Below are 19675 nucleotides of genomic sequence, written 5' to 3'. Positions count from 1 at the left end.
ATAATTTGAAAATTTGATGAGGTGGAAGTGTGACCTATTTTAAAAAGTGAGAAATTTGCTGGGATAAGGATAGCCTTAGTATTTTTTTTTTTACATCCAGGGGACACCCCAAGTATGCATGAGAATCTATTAGCTTTCCTCCATGCCCATTATGCGTGGAATACCTTCTTGGTCATCTCTCAAGCTCATCATTACGCTAGGTGGAGGTTGTGGAAACTTTAAGATTTTGCTCGAAAGTTCGTAAGAGAGTCTTGCCATCTTATCAGCAACGTAGTTTTGTTCCCGGTGAATATATGTGTTTGACTTCTGCTTCGTTGCATCGACTTAGCTCCCTTCGACATGCATTGTTTTGTTCCTTTTGAGGCATTCAACGGCATTCTTTGAGCCAGTCTCTATGATCAGTCTATTATAGCCAAGTTGGGAACATTAGTTAGTTATTATGTATATGTGGATTAAGTCTAGAAAATGAGTGATGTATTCCACCCTTTAGTTTGATGAGTTCTATTTTAGTTATCATTTTTGCTTTCTCAAGTTCATGTCCTAGTATAAACTGTATGTCAAAAACGAAAATTAAAACATCAGTAAAAACTTAGAGACAAAAAGTGAACATGGTCGACAAACATTACAATTCCCCACAACTAAGGACGAAAAATGTCCTACCGTGAATTTGTGTTTTGACAAGAATGCCCTCAAATTTGAGGCTCCATTTTTTGTTATTTCTTTTCTCCTCTCAAAATACAACAATTTTCCTTTCAGCCTCTTTGTATGTGTTTGTGTACCAATCAATTTAATTCAGTTCTTAAATCCAAATTTACCACATAGACAATCATTAATATATTGTCAAGATTCAAGAAACAAAATCCTAAAAAGAGAATTTTCTTATTATTATTATCTTTCTTGAAGTATAGAGTTGGGCTAAGTAATTGGCATACTCCACAACTTTCAAACATCATGAAAAAGTCTTCTGATCTGATCCACTGTTGCAGGCATCAGTGTTACAGGGCAACGCTTGTACTGTAGCCAAGTAAAACACAAATTTAAGTTAAAACCACACTGAAAACATTACTTTAAACTAATCTCCCATCTCTCAAAAATAAAAATAATAACAACCATAAATTTACCTGAGAGACGTATTTAAATATGCAGGAATAACAGAACACAAATCCTGAAACAGACACTACCGAGGGATTGGCTCGTTTTTGTGAACACAGGGGGCAGAGTGTTCGGTCTGGAGGCAAAGGAATTCCATCTTTTGCAACCTGTTGAAGAGTAGTAAACCAACTCATATACAAACTAAGAAGGAATAAATATAATCAGCCTAAACTTGATCTTTAATTCTTCCCCCAAAAGGTTGAATTCCCAACCCCAAGGGCCCCCACACTCCAGCCCGACAGAGTATTGGGAGGATGTAAATCACGGTAACTCAGTGGCTCAGCAGACAAGGCCAAATGCTAGTGCGCACAAGGGATCTGCCCACTTTTGGCATAATCCCCACACTGCCACTGCCGAGTTTCGAACCTTGGTCTTTCCCCTCAAATACTGCCTACGAACTTTATCTTTAATTCAACAGCTGGTTGGTGGAGATTTTAGTATTTTACCACCACCATTCACTGTATAGTTATGAGAAAATGAAATCATAGCATGGCAAAGACATTATGTCTTGCCTACAAGTATTTCAAATTTTGAGATTTCCTATGGCCATAACAGCAGAGAGCTGTTAATTTACCAATCTAGCTATATAATTTACACATCCATTACTAGAGGAAAAAAAATGTTAAATAAGCCTCCAACTTCAAGCGAATAGCATACAATAGAGCCCCTAACCAAAAAAGCACCATCGAGGACCGGCAAGAAAGTACAAAGTACAAACAACCGAGTCCAAATTGCTATGTATGTTAACACTGATGTAGCTAATACCTGGTCTTTTGATGCTACATTGCTACCAACTGTCTCAATTGTTAAGACTCTAGAAAAGCATAGAAGACAACCATGGCGGTCATTCGTGATAGCCATGACTGTCTTAAAAATAAAATTAAAATAAAATAATTTTATTTTTAAGACAATCATGGCTATCACAAAGGTGATAGGCCATGGACCTCTTTTTTTTTTTTTTTTTTTTTTAATAAATAAAACGACAGCCATGGCTGTCAAGAAATAAGATCCAGATCTAAACCCTCAAGAAGAAGGCAAGCATGCCTTCGTCTCAAAGGTCTAGATCTATAACTTGTTTCTTGACTGACAACCATGGTTGTCTTTAAAAAAAATGAGGTCCAAATCCAATCTTCATGACAGCCATGACTGTCCAAATAATATTAAAATTTATTTAAGACAGCCATAGCTATCTTCTATGCTTTTCTAGACAGCCAATATTTATTAGGACTCTGAATATTATTGTAATCCTACTATCTCTAATAAATACATCCCTCATGTACTTTTTAGATACGATTGATTAATAATAAAACTCTCTACAAATTTTTGTTCTCATATGGTATCAGTAGACCAAAACAATCCATGGCTAGCCCCAATAAATACTGTACAGACAGTCCATCACTTTATCTCAATAAAAGTCCATATGAAAGCTTAAGGTTGTCCAATTCATCTTATGTGTAAAGCCAGATCATAGCCACATTTAAAAAAGTACACGTGAAAGTTTTTTTGAAAGGATACACGTGAAAGTTTAGTCAACGCCAAATCAACAATAACATACTGGAGTACTGGAAAAATAGCATTTTGACTCAATAACACTATTTACCGATTAAGGGCATCCAATGGAGTTTTAAGGGGCTCAATTGTACTATTCGCTTGACTTAGAAGATTTATTTGACACCTTTTCCAGAAACCCAAAAAAAAGAGCACCTTTATCCTCAACAATTAATTGATAAAGAAAATCACTGAATGTGCTCAAAATGTTATAACTCACTAGCTCACTGGCATAAACAGCACGCCAGATAACAACTCAAATCTGCTCACCTTTGGGGCTGGTGGTGGAAGAGGAGGAGGATAAATGGTTGGGGCTGACATACGCTCTTCAGCTGATTGATACCACCATTCCATCATCTAAGTATTTGCAAACAGAAAACAGAAAATTGAATTTGTAGGTAAAAAAAAGACACGCATAGTGTAATTTAGATAAGAAAGGGAGATAACATCACTTGAAACTATAACAAATAAAGCAAGTAAAATTCTGATACGTGAAATATAATAATATAATATGATGTCCAAAAGCTATAAATGAAGTGGCTTGTCTACAGCAAACAAGAGGAACTTTTATTTCCAAATCAGAGGGTTAGTAACTTAGTTTTAATTTTTCTGGTATATACAGTTTCAGCCATTTCAATGTTCAAGGAGTTCAAAAGCATAAAACTTCTTTTGTCACATGGTCCAAAGAAAACAGTACCTAGCAGCAGACATCAAGGGAAGTAACATGATAATGACAAGGAGTTCATTTATATCAATGCTGAAAGTCAAAACTGTAACTAAAAGTAAATTAAACTTACTTTAAAGAAAAATACTGCAGCAATTAGACCAGTTTGAGCATAGTCAAGAACAGCGTATGCACAGCTAAGCAATCCACCTTGTACTTTCTGTAATGTTGACGTATGTCAGGTTGTTTTGCTTTAGAGAATTGTCATTGCAATGATAAATTTTAAGAGATAAGAGCACAAGAAACTAGATTTCATGCAAGAATGTATCAATTATAAATGAATCAGCGAAAGAACCAAAGTGTAGCCCAGATATCATTGTCACAACATGGCTTGAGCAATAGGGTCAATATTTTGCACAATTGATTAACAACCCATCACACTCCAAACAAATAGAAGGTGTGCAAAACTACACGAAATTAGGAAATCCAAATGGGGCAGGTTGAGGCAAAATAATATCTTCCAATAGAAAAGCAAATATCAATAACAACAACAACAACAATAAATCCAGCAATAAAAACAGAGATGTTATTTAAAAATGATAAAGGTATAATAATAATAATAACAACAACAACAACAACAACAATAATAATAATAACAGAAAAGAATTCAATGCATACCTTTAGCCAAGGGGGACCGCGCAGTCTCTCCCGTTCATGCTTTCTTATCTTAGAAATTCTAGAAGAAGTATCCATCTACCTTGACAAAAGAACACAACAAATCTTAAAATGAAACAGTAATATACACAAGATACAAAGGTAAAAGCTTTTCACAACTAAGGATAACTAAAACAAAAATGTTAATAAACTAAAGGTGGAGATTGGTGTTAGTGTGTTACAAATCATAGTTTGGACACTATGTATAAGTAGACTCTGATCGAAGCTAAAGACAATTACTCCATACTGTGTGAAAGGTCGTAAATAAGAAATTGCTTGCAATGACATACCAACTCCTGCCCTGTAGCTCGACAAACATGAATACCCAATGCGTGCAGTCCAAAAGAGTAGAACCCAGTAGCATCCAGTAGATATAACAACTGATAAGAAAATGATAACCCTGGGGAAGAAGTTAGGTCAGGACCTTAATTTTACTATAAATAAATGAAAAAAGAAAGCACACTGGAATCCTAAAATATTTATAAGTTCAAATGTTGAGCTTCCTAGACCTTCATTTCCAGCATGTATCCATGGGTAGCAAGCAGCCATGACCTTCTGAATTCTCTTTTTCAACCGTTCTCTTGCTGATCCTTCTGTATCAGAGCTACTTGTGGAAACAATGGAATTTGCGCCAGAATCAAGATAGTCAGCGTTGAACCTCTCATCACCTTCACCCCATAAACTAGCTTGAAGTGCTACCTCTCTTTCTTTATTGAATATAGCATGCAGTTTTGACCTAAGGTATGGCAATATCACCTACAGAAAGGCATTAGTTCATATCAATACCTGCAGAACTTGTGAGAAAATAATCTAAGCAGTTTCACCAGATTATCACTTCAACATGAATTACTTGGTCTCATAACCTATTTTTCATTAATTGTTAATAATCAGCAAAATTTCAATGCAACGTGACATTTAAATGAAAAAAAAAAAGAGTATTAATAAAACTAATAAAAAAATAAAGGAAGTTTCTTTACCAGAAATGCAACGGAGAGAATCTTTTGGCGCTTCTCCAAACCCGAGTGATGAATTTCCTCATTGGACTCCAAAACACGTTTATTATCATTCTTAACTCTTATCTTAAGGGCCCTCCTCCTCAACCCATACAATGACTCCGCAAATGATGCATCTTATGGAATCCAAATGCAAATTATAAACTAAACTAAACAAACAAATTCATAAAACAACAAATTGAACAAGCATATGTGAATTTGCATTACCAGAGGTCCGCAAACTGTGTGTTTCAAGAACAAGCATAAGCAAAGCAAAGAATTCATCCTCAAAATCGAGAATTTTGTGGAGGAAGGATCTTCTCATAGCCAAAACCTATAAGTAAACTCATTAAAAATTTAAAATGGTGGGAAACTAGAAACTAAAAACCCTAATTTGGGTGAAGAAGAGAAAGCGTACGCCGAGAGAGTAACTGAGTGCAGCTCGTAGACTAGAAGGGAGCTGCTGAGCAGCAGCCATCTCGAAGAAGGTGGGACGAGTCCCTTGCCCACCCACCTGAAACAACATCCTTCTTCACCCTTGGTTAACGAACTCTTGGGTTTCAGTGATGGGTATAGATTGAATGAGCACTACCGTGGTCAAGCAGCTCTGAATGCTTATCTTGCTTCTGCAATTTTCAATAAGTCTTCTTCAGATTAATTCACATTTATCCCCTTCAAACTTTGGCCTAAAACTCTTTCTTGTACCAACTAATATCATGTTTGAAGGTGTACATGGTTTGATATTTTGCTAGGATTTTAATCTTACACGTTCACAAGAACAAAACACTATTACAAACAGCAAGAATTTATGCTCCATAACTGCTAAATTTCTATTCCCAATGCACAAGAAGAAAAGCAAATTTGTGCATACCAAAAGGATTTGAAGAAAAAATGGTATCAATGAGAGCTTCAGCTTGGACGCCGTTTTGGTATGCCGAAGCCTCTGCAATTCTGCAAAATGGAGCAGCAAAGGCGGAGAGGAATTGGAATTTGGGACTCTGGGCCACTTGGTGATAGCTTAATAGGGATGGCAACAGGAAAGGAATATGTCCCTGCCCCAGACCCTACACAACTTGAGCTAATCGACTCTTGCTAGACCAGGTGAAAGCAATCAAGCCAACCCAACCCCTGTCCCCGGGTTTAGGGGAAATATAATCCCATCCCGACATGGCCACATCTACAGGATTACCTGGGGGTGGGATTCCCCATCCCCACAAAAACTCCAACGAGGACAGGGGATCCAAACCTTCAAACTTTCTGACATAACTGAATGTTACTTACATAATTAAATTGAATGAAATAAGAAATGAGAATTCATTACATGATAAATATTGAAATTTATGCACCCAAACAACTTGCAAGCATCAGAAAAGTGAAAAAAATAAAAAATAAAAAATAGTGAACATTCAAAAGAGATACTCAGGTAATGAGACTGACAAAGGGTATCAACTGAATCAAAAATGAATTGAAGTAGAGGAAATGGAAATTAGGTACAAAAATTTGATTAATTATCAATTTTTGTTCATTGTTGGTTGCTTAAGGGAACACAATGCAGACAGTAACAGCCTAATTGCATGAATACTTACAGAGTTCTTGAATCAAAGTTGCAAAACAAATTCACAGACAGCCTAATAAATCTTCATAACTTTTTCAATAAAACAAATTACAAATTCAGAGGGGCTTACTAACCAGACGTTGAGGGGCGTGAGTCGTCGCCGGCGTCCCTGCTGGCGCTGGCTGGAGTCTGCTACGTCGCTGCAGGTACTGGGCCGCCGGATGGCTACTGCGTGAGTGAGTGAAGGGGACAAAGGGCGAAGTGGCGAAGGTGTAGGGTGGGGAGGGGATTGTGGCAATGGCGATAAAGGAACTGAGCGATAGGGATTTTGGACGATTTTACTGATAAAAGCACCAAACTCCGTTTGCCCCTCGAAGAATTCAGTCGTTTTTGGGTAAAACGTGGTTATATGTTAGCTTTTGCTTTTTTTTTTTTTTTTTTTTTTGGGAGTACTAGTGATTATAATGTAGTATACTAGTATCGGTTTATAATTACTTTTTTAATCTAGTGAAGTACAAAGAGCCTCAAACCTATGACCTTCTATGTTACGAAAATCTAAAGTTTAGGACTGGACCTTAGCCTGTATGTAATCTTTTTGTTAGGCTCAAGGCTGAGCCTACAATTGACCTGGTTTTGCCTGAAATCTTTTTAAAAATCTGTTTAATATTTAGGCCATTAAAAAAGTTTCAAAGTAGGTCCTACTTTGAGCCTATTTAAATCCTATCTGTTAAACTTTTTTAAAACTTTAGTAAGTATATCTAAATAATTTAAGAAATATATCTAATACAAAACTAATACATGATTACATATAAGTATATCACCACAATGCAAACATAATACCATTAAAATATAAAATAATATAAGTCACGACTTCAGCATGCTCGTTAACTTATTTAGAAATAAATCCAATTATATTATTGTTTATTTCCTATATAATCTCATAAATAATTAACAATCAACTCACATAATTAAGTTGTGACATTTCACTAAATATTATACAATTAATAAAAGAATTAAACAATAAGAGCACTTATATAACAAGATTATATTAGCAGTAATGTTTATAGTTCAATCATAATTTAGAATGGAACTTTGCAAGTAGAGGGTTAGAGACTTAGAATTTGGTAATTATATATATATGGGGATATATTGTAAATATATATATATATATATATATATATATATATATATATATATATACTAGTGATCAAATGAGTCCATCATGTTATTTGAGTTGGATTTCGCCAACGGTGCAACACGAACTGTGTAAGTGAAGTGCACAGTTGGTCAAATCTAAACCATGTTTTCTTAACCTACTCAAACAAAAGAGTCAACGCCCCACATGAGGTTCAAACCTGAGACCTCTCATGTGAGGGGCCACAACTATGCCCAAAATATTTCTTTCACCCCCTCCAACCTGCAAACATAAACTAACACTATTAGTCCATATACATTGAAAGCACTTAATTTAACAAATGTGAGTAGCATACCGCAGATTTTAGAAAATTGTGAGACATTCACGTTTGATCTTGTTTAGTTTTGTCAGGACAACTTGAATATCCATCCTCTCCTTAGGAAACTCGGTTGTGCAACTCAAAGCCAACTCCAAAATAGATGATATGCATTGTAATTTTTGTCTACATTTCAATTCTTCGGGTCTCACTAAAGTTGGGTCCACAATTTCTTCAAGAGTATGAGAAAGTGAATTAGAAACCCAACTCCTTAGACTAAGGTCCCCCGTGAACATTTCATCATTTGGCTTCCTCTTGGTAAACACTTCCATCAACATTATGCCGTAACTATAAATATCACATTTCGTGGAGACCATACCACTTGATCCATACTCTAACATAGATATACAAATACAAGTCAAATTTATAATTATTATTTTCCATTTGAGAAAAAATAAAAATTATGCAAGACACTTAAAAAGAAATAAACAAAAATAAAATATATAGTACGCTAATCATCACATGGAGCAATGTATCCAATTGTGGCCATGGTTATGGTATAAGCAACTGATTCATCGTCTCCAAGTAACTTCGCAAGGCCAAAGTCACTTACATGTCCCATCATATCTTCATCTATTAAAACATTGGTTGGCTTTAAATCACAATGAGCAATTGGACTTGAGTAACCATGGTGCAAATAATCTATTGCACATGCCACATCGATCATTATGTTTAATCTTTGCATGATTTGCAAAGATTGCCTGTCAGAGTACAACCAGTTGTCTAAACTACCATTAGGCATGTACTCAAGTATGAGTGCTTTAAAATCAATATTAGAGCAAGCACTTATCACCTTCGTGAGATTTCTGTGACGAAGATTGCGTAAAACTTCACATTCAGTAGCAAAACTCTTAAATGCATCTTCAACTTGCAAATTAAAGACCTTGACGGCAAAGAGTAACCCATTTTCAAAAGTGCCCTTGTAAACAGAACCGAAGCTTCCGGCCCCTAGCAAGTTATTACTACTAAACCCTTGAGTTGCTCTTTGAAGTTCATAGTATGAAATTCTCAATGGCACTATTTCTTGTAAAAAGTTAACCTCATTGGCCGCAGTGGAATTTTTACTTTTGCATTTCCATAATAAAAGTATAATCACCGAGATTCCCACTATTAACATAGCCATAAAGATGAATACAATCCGAAGTGCTCTCCTTATGAATGGATGCGAATTAGAATGCACATTGCAAAGTGGCACTTTTAGCCTTGGAGAACCACACAAATCTTCATTGGACAGAAAAGATTGATAAGTGAAATTTACAAATTGGCCTTTGCTGGGGATTTCTCCACTTAACCTATTGAAAGATACATTAAAACCTTTGAGATAGTGGAGCTTCTCTAAGGACCTAGGAATCCCTCCTGTCAGATTGTTATTTGACAAATCCAAGTATTCCAAACTAATCATGCTTCCAAAAGAATCAGGGATAGATCCTTGTAGAAGATTATTAGCTAAGGAAAAGTTTATCAAACTTTGCAAACCTCCAATGGTAGTTGGAATATAGCCAGAAAAATGATTCCTTGATAGATTGATGTATATTGCAGCTTTTATGTTTCCAATCTCTGGATGTAAAGAGCCATTCAAGAAATTTGAAGACAAATCAAGTTTCAAGAGGTCCTTAAGCTTCCAGAGGCTTGATGGTATGTTAAAACTCAATCTGTTAAAGGGTAGATAGATCTCTCTTAAAAAAGTAGCATTCCCCATGCACTCAGGAATAGAACCCCAAATATGATTTTTACTTAAATTCAAACTGTCCAAGTATTTCAAATTACAAATGCTATTCGGCAAACACCCACTTAGTTTATTGTTTCCAAGGTTCAACATTTGAAGTTGGTTTAGACCTCTTATTGCTCTAGGAACAACTCCCGTCAATTCATTTTGGGATAAGTCTAGTTGCATGAGACTACTTAAATTACCAACTTCGTTTGGAATTTTGCCCTTTAAATTACAACCAAATGCAACAAAGAGCTCAAGGGAATTGGAGAGATTACCAAAGGAACTTGGTAGGACAATATTTAGAGGATTAACAGCTATCCCTAGTTTTCTCAAGTATTTACAATTTGCCAATGAAGTCAAAAAATTGACCCCTGTTGAAGAGGATTCGCCTGTCAACCTGTTAACGAATATCGTCAATTCTTCCAAAAATTTTAATTCTCCCAAAGAGTTAGGAATTGGGCCACTAAAACTGTTCATTTCGAGGAATAAGCCTTCTAGTTTAGAACAATTGGAGATATAGCTTGGAACATGTCCACTAAGGTTATTAAGATTGAGGCTAATTTTTATGATATTTTGAAGCTTATAGCCCATTTTAGGGGGAAGGCTACCTGAAAGAAAATTGAACCCAAGATCTAGTTCAATTAGGCTAGAGATATTGAATATATCCCACAGTATGGAACCACTAAGAGAGTTGAATTGTAAAAAAAGGTACTTCAACTTTTCAAGATTGCTCATCTCTCGAGGTAGTATACCTACCAAATCATACACGAAAAAAAATAAAAATTCTTCATTAATACATATGTATGTAAACATATTAATATATTGAAGAAACTACTAAAGATGAAACCTTTTATCTAAATCATTCACTGTAATATGATATACTGCAAATCACTGTTCATATTGTCCATTTTGAAATTTCAAAAAAAGAAATGAAAAAACCTACATGTAAGACTCATTGCCCCTACACATCTTAACTAGTCAATTGAAAATAGATCACAGTGAAATATGATTGTCATTTGTTTTGGTACTAGCTAGAGAACATGCATATGCACTATGCGAAGGTGTAAGTCCAACATAGAGTGAAGGTATATATTTGTCCAACGTGTATAGTTGATCTTACTAGTTCAATCATAAGATTATAAGAGAGATTCAAAAGTTTTCAAGCGATATTTAGTGCTCTAAGCCAAAAGAATCCGATCATATGATCTATACTAATAGTCCAACGTCAAATCAAAACCATCTCTTTTTTTTTTTTGAAAGGTACGGTGTTGGAAGATCATCTGAGTAAGGTGACTTGGTAACTGACCCTTTGAAGATTGATAAGACAATGAAGATTAGGTTGATGAGGAGCTTGTGACTTACATTCAAGGATTGTCATTGGAGGAAGCAAGTAGCATTGTGTGGTGACAAATTAAACTTCATTCACTTTTATTTGCTCTTACAATACATAGTGAAATCCCACATTGTGTGAAGGAGAAGAGTAGAGTAAGGAATTTCCTGAACACTATAAAACTTTCACCCTTTTTTATTTTATGCTCTTTTTATCTATCTAACGATCCATACTACGCACACAACACTCACTCATTCAAATTAAATCTACCTATAAAAAAAACTTAGCCAAGTTTAAGACTTCCGCTACAAAACTCACAATCTTATACAAGTTTCAAAAGTTTTTTTTTAAAAGTCTATTCAACCTCGCGCCCTTTAAACTTTTCACTTTTCCTAAGGCCTAGACCAACAAGCTAAGTGGTATTGGTTGTTCTAAAAGATCAATTGACTTGGTCACACGGAACATAGCGCGTAATCTTTTCAGAACAATATTTTCCTTTGTAGCTTAAAACTTTTTTAAATGCATAAAAGTATGGATCTTATTCCTAATTATTCTCAAGAAGATTTTGAAGAATGGAGAACAAAATTCTAACATGACGTTTGGTTCATATATAAAATACATTGGGAATGAAAAGTCCAATTATCCAATAAAAGAGCAAAATGCTAGTATTCAATAGCTAATTACCTGATATCTTGTTGGTGTTCAAGTTCAACATTTGAAGTGAAGACATGTTAAACATATGTGGTGGTAGTAAGCCCGTTAAGTGATTGTTTTCAATTTCTAATTGCTCCAAGTCATGTAGACAACCAATTTCTTTAGGAATTCTTCCTGTGAAAGAAGAAATTATTATATCAATTTTTAGATTTTGGTAGAAACATTTTTTTAATCTTCATAATAAAAAGAAATTGAATTTCATCAACACGGTTGGGTATTAGAGCACTTGTTTAATAAAAGGATTGAGGATAAGTAGAACTGAAGGCTGCAATATATCTTGTTCAACTAGCTAAAGTGCTATTCTAGAATTATATTGCAACTTGAGAGCGTAAAAAAAAACCTATTACCTACAATATTTTTACAATGTAATAGTGTAAAAATATGATCTTATATGGCATTCGAAGTTATAAGACTTATAACTCATTCTAAATATATACATTACTAGTCTTGTCGTTTACCAGGGTGGGCCCTGGGCAAGTCTGCCTAGAACCTTTGCACAGGACTCCTAATTTTTGGGGGTTCCATATTAAAAAAAAAAAAAAAAAAAGTATACAGAGTGATATATTCGTAATTCGTTCGATCAGCCTAGTCTTGAAATTTCAGGATTCAAACCCTATTATCCTAATCGACCAGCTTAGCTAGTGATTTTTATTGTTGCGTAAGCCTAATCAACAGAGACCAATTGATCAACGCAACTCCGCAAGCCTAATTGGCGACCGGCATTGAACAACACATCAGCACTACACCATCTACACTACATGTTCAACTTTCAAGATTATTAATTTATTGCCCGCATGGGTAGCTCAACTGGTCATAGAGGTGAAACATTGGAAGAATGATCAGAGATCGAGTCTCACTAGCGGCAGTGAGGGGGGCTCCTTGTGCGCAGTGAGCGATTCATGTTCAGTTGAGGGGGGCCCTTAGGGTTGGGGTTCAACTAGGAAGAAGAAGTCTGTTGAGGGGGGCCCTTAGGGTTGGGGTTCAACTAGGAAGAAGAAGATTATTATTAATTTATTATGTCATTCCAGCCATGTTCAGTTGAGGGGGGCCCTTAGGGTTGGGGTTCAACTAAGAAAAAGAAGATTATTATTAATTTATTATGTCATTCCAGCCAAGCGATTCATGTTCAGTTGAGGGGGGCCCTTAGGGTTGGGGTTCAACTAGGAAGAAGAAGATTATTATTAATTTATTATGTCATTCCAGCCAATATTATTTTCAAAAAAATAAAATTGACGCAAATCTCAGTAGGCAGCACACGATTGACGCAAACAGCAGACGACAAACGCAACTCAACAAATAACTGATTTTTCAATTCTCTTAACAAGTAATTAAAATTATATATTATTTCACAATTTTTGTTTATTGTTTTATTTTGACTTAATAATTCTGATTTTAGAAATTAATAAATATAGACCATTGACATATAATCTATTTGTTCCTTATGTGTATATTTGCTTAGAATTTAATATACCGTTCCATTTTTTTGTAAATTTCTTTGAAACAACAGATATTTTATATCACAAAATAATAAAAATAATGAGACACTTTGGTTCAATAAAGATATAACTAGCTAGTAGGAATATGCTAACCTCTGTGAACCATTATATTCAATCAACAATATATGAAACTCTCAAAGGAAATAGCAATTACGTAAGCAAAGAATTAAGGATTATGTCGTACCTTCAAGGTTGTTACCTCCAAGACGAAGGATTTTAAGACTTGTTAAATTCCCAAGTTCTGGTGGTATTGTTCCCACAAAGCCGTTATAATTCAATCCCAAATATCTTACTTTGGAACACATGGATAAACTCTTTGGCACTTCCCCACTTAAAACATTACTGGTTACGTCGAGTCTTATCAGATTTATAAGTCGAAGACACAAATCTAAGGGAATGATACCAGAGAAATGATTGTTTAAGATTCTTATACTTTTCAAGGTGGAAACATTGAAGATTGTAGATGTGATAGAGCCATTGAATTTATTAAAACCCAAGTGCATGGTTTCTAGCTTTGACAAGTTTAGAAAAGAAACAGGGATAGTTCCGGTGAAGAGGTTGTGATCAAGAATCAATATTTGAAGATTGGACAAGAGTCCAAACTGTGAAGGGATTTCTCCAGTGAGATTGTTGGTACTAACATCAAAGACTCTCAATCGACGTAAATGAGTTAATTCATCAGGCAGATTCCCAATGAAATTATTGCCACTCGCATTCAAGGAAACAAGAAATGAGAGGTTTCCAAATTGTGGGGGAATGGTTCCAGAAAGCCCCATTTGAGAGATGTCTAAAGCAATCACTCGTCGATTACGACGGCCACATGTAACTCCCTTCCACTCACACACAGAGGAAGCATTAGACCAGTTGGCCATTATGGTATGATGAGAGTTGATGTTAATGCTTGATTTCAAAGCAAGAAGAGAGGATTCATCAGTAGTAATGTTCATGCCGGAGCAAACAATTATGGAGTAGAGTAATAATAAAAGCAGAGAAGAGAATGATAAACTTAGCTTCAACATGATGATATGCAAATTGAGAGCAAGCAAGGGTATGGTATTGATGAGAAGTGATATGGCAGGATGAATAAATTCAATTGATTTTTGCCAACTATTTATTATTGTTAGTTGTCCATATTAATTGAGGCATGACCACCTATTTGTTATTCTTAATTGTCCATATTAATTGTTAATTTTCCTCAATTAATTGTCCATATTAATTGAGGCATGGCGTCGTTGCTTTCAAGTTTGAACACGGAGTCTTGATTATTGAGCATCTATTATTAGCTATAGGGATGACAATTTCAATTCGCCTTGTGGATATCCATCCGAATCTACCTAGCATGGATTGATTTTTTTGGATGATGGTGGGTGGTGGGTCCCCGGTATGCCTTAAAAAAGTAAATCTACGGTAGGTCGGGTTGGATTCGGGTTCTATATTAAAATCCGCCTAGAACCACACCCGACCCACCATGTGTCTATATATATATATATATATATATATATATATATATATATAGAATTAGATTCTGGTGCGGTTAAGGTGCCCAGGTGCGGTTGTGCGGTTTAATCTCGGCCATTCATCTCGCTTAAATCAACGTCCAGGATTACCAAATTTTTTTTAAAAAGAACACGGTGGCAATTTTGTAATTTTTGCATCTAGGTCAAAATTAAGGTGAGCGGATCTGTGATTAATATGCGTGAGTTTTGTATATGAGATGCGTGAGGTTTGTGCGTAAGGTGCGTGAGGTTTGTGCTTAATGTGCGTGGGGTTATGCTTAATGTGAGTAGTTGTTAAAACTTAAAGTCTGTGAGTTAATAATTAAAGTGCGTGAGTTTTGTGCTTAATGTGTGTGAGGTTATGCTTAATGTGCGTGGGTTTTGTACTTAATGTGCGTGAGTTTGTGCTTAATGTCAGTAGTTGTTGAAACTTAAAGTTTGTGAGTTAATATTTAAAGTGCGTGGTTTTTGTGCTTAATGTGCGTGAGGTTGTGCTTAATGTCTGTGGGTTTTGTACTTAATGTGTGTGAGTTTGTGCTTAAGATCTAATACTTAAGGTGCGTGTTTCTATCACTTAAGGTGCATCATTTTTAGCTTATGCTTCTTTCTTCCAGACACGCGTTTTTTTTTTTTTTTTTAATTTTTATTGATTTGAGCCGTTGATCTAAATTTGATCAACGGCTCAGATCTAACCCCACAACTGCACGGGAAGCTATACCCGCACATGAACCCTTCCCTATATATATATATATATATATATATATATATATATATATATATATATATATAATAGTAAAATAAGTATTAGTATGTAGTTATTTATAAAAGTTTATATAACTTCGCGTATCTTTTTACAATTTTTATATCTAAACTACTAAGTTCATTTTTAAAAATTAACAATTTAGTTATTATATTTAAATATTTCTATTATTTTATGTTTTAGTATCACTAACGAATTTAATTATTTTATTATGTGTAAGTAATTTAAATATTATTTTTTAAAAAAATAATAAGATGATAAGTGGTGGGTACACGTAGTGGGCACCCGCACCCGATGTGGTGGGGGTGGATTTTGAAAAAGTCCACCCGATGCGGATTGAAGGTGGGAGTGAGTGGAGAAAATATAAGGTGGGTCGGGTGATGAATGTAGCCATCCCCGACCCACCCCGACCCATTGCCATCACTACTTAGCTAGGGATGACAATTGGTTGGGAGTGGGTCGGGAAAGACTACATTCATCACTTGATCCATCTTATAGTTTTTAGGGACGGGCATTTCGGGCTTCGGGTTCATTTTTTTTTTTTTTTTCGATTTTGGATTTTCAGTTTTTTAAAAATTAAACTATTCGATTTAACATTAAAGTTCGGCTTGGTTTCGGTTCAGTTTAAGATCCTCAAATTTCAACATTTCCAAATTTTTTGAACATACAACCAAATAATACATATTCACATAATCACATAATCCAAATCCAAAGTTCAAACACACTACTAAGTATTAATTATCAAAAATCAGTTGACTTTTTTGTATAACCGACTCTTTAGTTGACTCACTTGAAATATTTTATTGACAAGATGAATAATCATCTATCTGTATAGTTAATATTTGAAGAACAAGTGTCAAGTACTGTATAGTTAATTTTTGGACACAATTCGTCATTGCCAGTGCACTGGAAATATATTCCAATACTAGAAAATAATTTAAGTGTACTAGAAATCAAAATTAGAATGATTTTAAAGCACATAACATAAAACTAAGGAAAATATTGAATATTGTAAGAATAATTCAAGTTAGATATAATTGTGAGGTAAAGAACAATTGCGGCAAACAACAAAAGTGCAAAGTAGAGAACAAGCCATAAAGAAATCAAATAAAAAATTTAAGAGAGATATCAGTGAGAATAGGAACTGAAAGGCGGAGCAGACATCAAGAGACTTGCATTTACTTTAGGAATTCAAAAAATCACAACACAATTCAAAATACATACACATTGCTATGAACACAAATTATGGACTTAAATTAGATTTGAAAAATAAGTAAATACATGACATGTGTATGTATTTTGAATTGTGTTGTGATTTTTTGTATTTTGTATTATACAATTATATACCTTACGAGTATGAATTTTATACATCATCATTTCAGTCCAAGGTCTATAATGCTTTGTAGATCCTGGTCCATGATATTAATTGTCACACACACAGAGTGTTTTTTTTTTTTTTTTTTTTTTTTTTTTTTTTTTTTTTAAAGAAAACTGTGTCATCTAATTATTCGTAAATAAGTTAATTCATTGAACGCAACAATAATCGAATAAACAACACGAATTATTAAATGCCATACGTTAATGCATGGAAGACTTTACAGCACGTTTGGTTCACGGAATGAATTTTGAGGTAATAAGAATGCTATTCCATAAGGAATGGAATAGGCAAGGAATAGAATAGGAATTGTATTCTATTGTTTGGTTCGCGGAAGGAATAGACTTTAGGAATTATATTACAGTGTTTGGTTGATTTAAGGAATAGAAATGAAATATGTTTTAAAAGACATAAATACCCTTATAAAAATATGTGGTGGCGATGGTGGCGGTGGCGGTGGCGGTGGTAGTGGTAGCGATGGTGATGGCGGTGGTGGTGATGGTGGTGGTGGTGCTGGGGCGGTGGTGGTGGTGGTGGCAGTGGTGGGGGCGACGGTGGTGGTGGTGACGGTGATGGTTGTGGCAGTGGTGGTGGGGGCGGCGACGGTGGTAGTGGTGGTGGTGGCGGCGACGGTGGTAGTGGTGGTGGTGGTGGAAACAACGGTGGTGAAATATGATAAATTTATATATAGAATTAAAAAATTAGGTTAAAGAAAGGGGTAAAAAAGAAAATAGATTCTAAAATCTATTCCTGTACCAGGGGGCCCTAGTAATAACTATTACCTTATTTGAGGTAATAGGCTATTACCAGGAATACTATTCCTGATAATAGAAATGGTTACCAAACAAAGGAATAGGCCTATTACTGGGAATGCTATGCCATTCCCAGCCTATTCCGTGAACCAAACGGGCCATTAGTGTTTCTTGGGAATCTGATCTGTAGAACATTGAGTTTTGACTCGATCGTGAGTCTTCAGCCAATTGCTTTAAACTTGACTACATCTCATTCCATCTAACCACAAACCCTTTATTCAATTGAAAATTTCAGTGGGCACCGCTAGAAGACAATTGGATTTGTGAATATTCATTAAATCAAAAGTAAACTCTAATGCCACATCCCATACCACAAAGCGCCGTATCCAATTAAAAGCTTGAGTATTTGTTGGCCACTTATAGAAGACATTGGAATTGTTTAATATGATAATATCCATCAAATGTACTCTAATGCTACGTTCCATATGACCACCTTATACAATCCCGCATAGGCGGGCTCAATTGATCATATGAGTGAAGTTTAAGAAGAACATACAAATGCCATATACAATCACTAATATATTCATTATCCTTAATTATCATGTGTCTCATGTTAAAAAAACTGACATGGTATATAGTTTTAAAAAATTTTTAAAAATTGATACGGCATCAGTTTCAATGAAAAACGAACGGCGTATCAATTTTGTTTTATTTTTTTTATAAAATACATACCACGTCGGTTTTTAATGACGTGGTTTGTAATTTAAATTTAAAAAAACTAAACAAAGTCATACTATGTCGATTTTTAATAAAAATCGACGTGGTATATAATTATTAAAAAATTAAAATGGATATGGTGTCAGTTCTTCTAAAACCCGATGTCATGTATTTTTATTATTATTTTTAAAATAAGATATCACATCGATTTATTTAATAACTGACGTGATATTTTTTTTATTTAATATATCTTTACGACGTCGGTTTTCTGATATCATATCATTTATTTATTACGTCAAGCAAAACTACGTCGAATAATAACTGAAGTCGTATGCCAAAAATAACTGATGTTAAAAGGATTTTTTTTCTTCTGGTAGTGCACCCTCCCACATAAAAACTAAGGACAAATCTTAGTCATAGAAAATAAGTTATCAATGGCTATGATTAAACATCAACATTCTAAACTCATGCGCATAATCAACAATTCAATTCTCATAAATATCAATTAAAGAGCAAATTAGTCCTAGAAAAATTCTAAACTACCATTCAAATAGTTAAGTGAACATAAAATAGGAGTTTCTATGATATTAAATCCTTCCATTTCAATAATATAAGTTATTGTTATTATTATTATTAAATTAAATATATGAAAGTTTGATTGTTTTGTTAATGTCCAAATACGTGGTGTTGTGATATGTTCCAGGTGACTATGTGCACTCATACACAACATCGTGTGCACGGTAGAATGTCGCCAGAATCCTGTGCATATACTCAACACGGTCATACATTACGTTGTGCAAACTCTAAATTAAAATTGCAATGTGCACATGTTCACATTGAAATGCACACATACAAATTATGCACCACTATAAGCAAATGCGTACGCATATGTACTATAATGCGCAAACGCTAAGTTTACAATTCACTCACAGATCGATCACATGAACACAAAGTGTACACTAGGTCATGGTGAGGTGCACACATGATGAAAACCTAGCAACAGGGAACAACAGTGTAAATGCACAGCTACGAAGATCACAATGCACATTAATAAATTGCTCGTGAAAATCACATCTAGGTCAATTACAAATATAAACAATATAATATACTCGAGCATTAAAAAAAATGCAAAAATGAATTGAGTTCATGGTTGAATAAAAGAAAGGTAGGAGAAGAAAATCTCCAAAG

The 19675-nt window shown here is 34.8% G+C and overlaps 2 protein-coding genes across 4 annotated transcripts; both read right to left on the bottom strand.

Moving 5' to 3' along the window:
* Nucleotides 1–768: 768 nt before the first annotated feature.
* LOC109151398 (peroxisome biogenesis protein 12) lies at nucleotides 769–7025 on the bottom strand. Of its 3 annotated transcripts, XM_019299414.1 has the most exons (12): nucleotides 6760–7025; nucleotides 5942–6021; nucleotides 5489–5696; nucleotides 5299–5404; nucleotides 5056–5207; nucleotides 4588–4834; nucleotides 4369–4478; nucleotides 4043–4117; nucleotides 3498–3584; nucleotides 2971–3057; nucleotides 1122–1259; nucleotides 769–1014 (listed from the first exon to the last, which is right to left on the bottom strand). In XM_019299414.1, the coding sequence occupies exons 3-12, from the start codon at nucleotides 5594–5596 to the stop codon at nucleotides 943–945; spliced, it is 1182 nt and encodes a 393-aa protein (XP_019154959.1). In that variant the 5' UTR covers nucleotides 5597–5696; nucleotides 5942–6021; nucleotides 6760–7025; the 3' UTR covers nucleotides 769–942. The 3 variants fall into 3 exon arrangements, with proteins under 3 accessions (XP_019154959.1, XP_019154960.1, XP_019154958.1); XM_019299415.1 differs by lacking the exon at nucleotides 5942–6021 and having other exon boundaries at nucleotides 6756–7025; XM_019299413.1 differs by lacking the exon at nucleotides 5942–6021.
* A 1562-nt stretch (nucleotides 7026–8587) lies between these two features.
* Nucleotides 8588–10438, bottom strand: LOC109151168 (probable LRR receptor-like serine/threonine-protein kinase At3g47570). The gene has a single exon (XM_019299087.1). The coding sequence runs from the start codon at nucleotides 10436–10438 to the stop codon at nucleotides 8588–8590; it is 1851 nt and encodes a 616-aa protein (XP_019154632.1).
* Between the last annotated feature and the right edge of the window lie 9237 nt (nucleotides 10439–19675).

The sequence above is a fragment of the Ipomoea nil genome, unplaced genomic scaffold, assembly GCF_001879475.1.
Source record: "Ipomoea nil cultivar Tokyo-kokei standard unplaced genomic scaffold, Asagao_1.1 scaffold2283, whole genome shotgun sequence".
NCBI lineage: Eukaryota > Viridiplantae > Streptophyta > Magnoliopsida > Solanales > Convolvulaceae > Ipomoea > Ipomoea nil.
The sequence above is the reverse complement of the archived record's forward strand: the minus strand, read 5'-3'. Positions and strand labels throughout refer to the sequence as shown.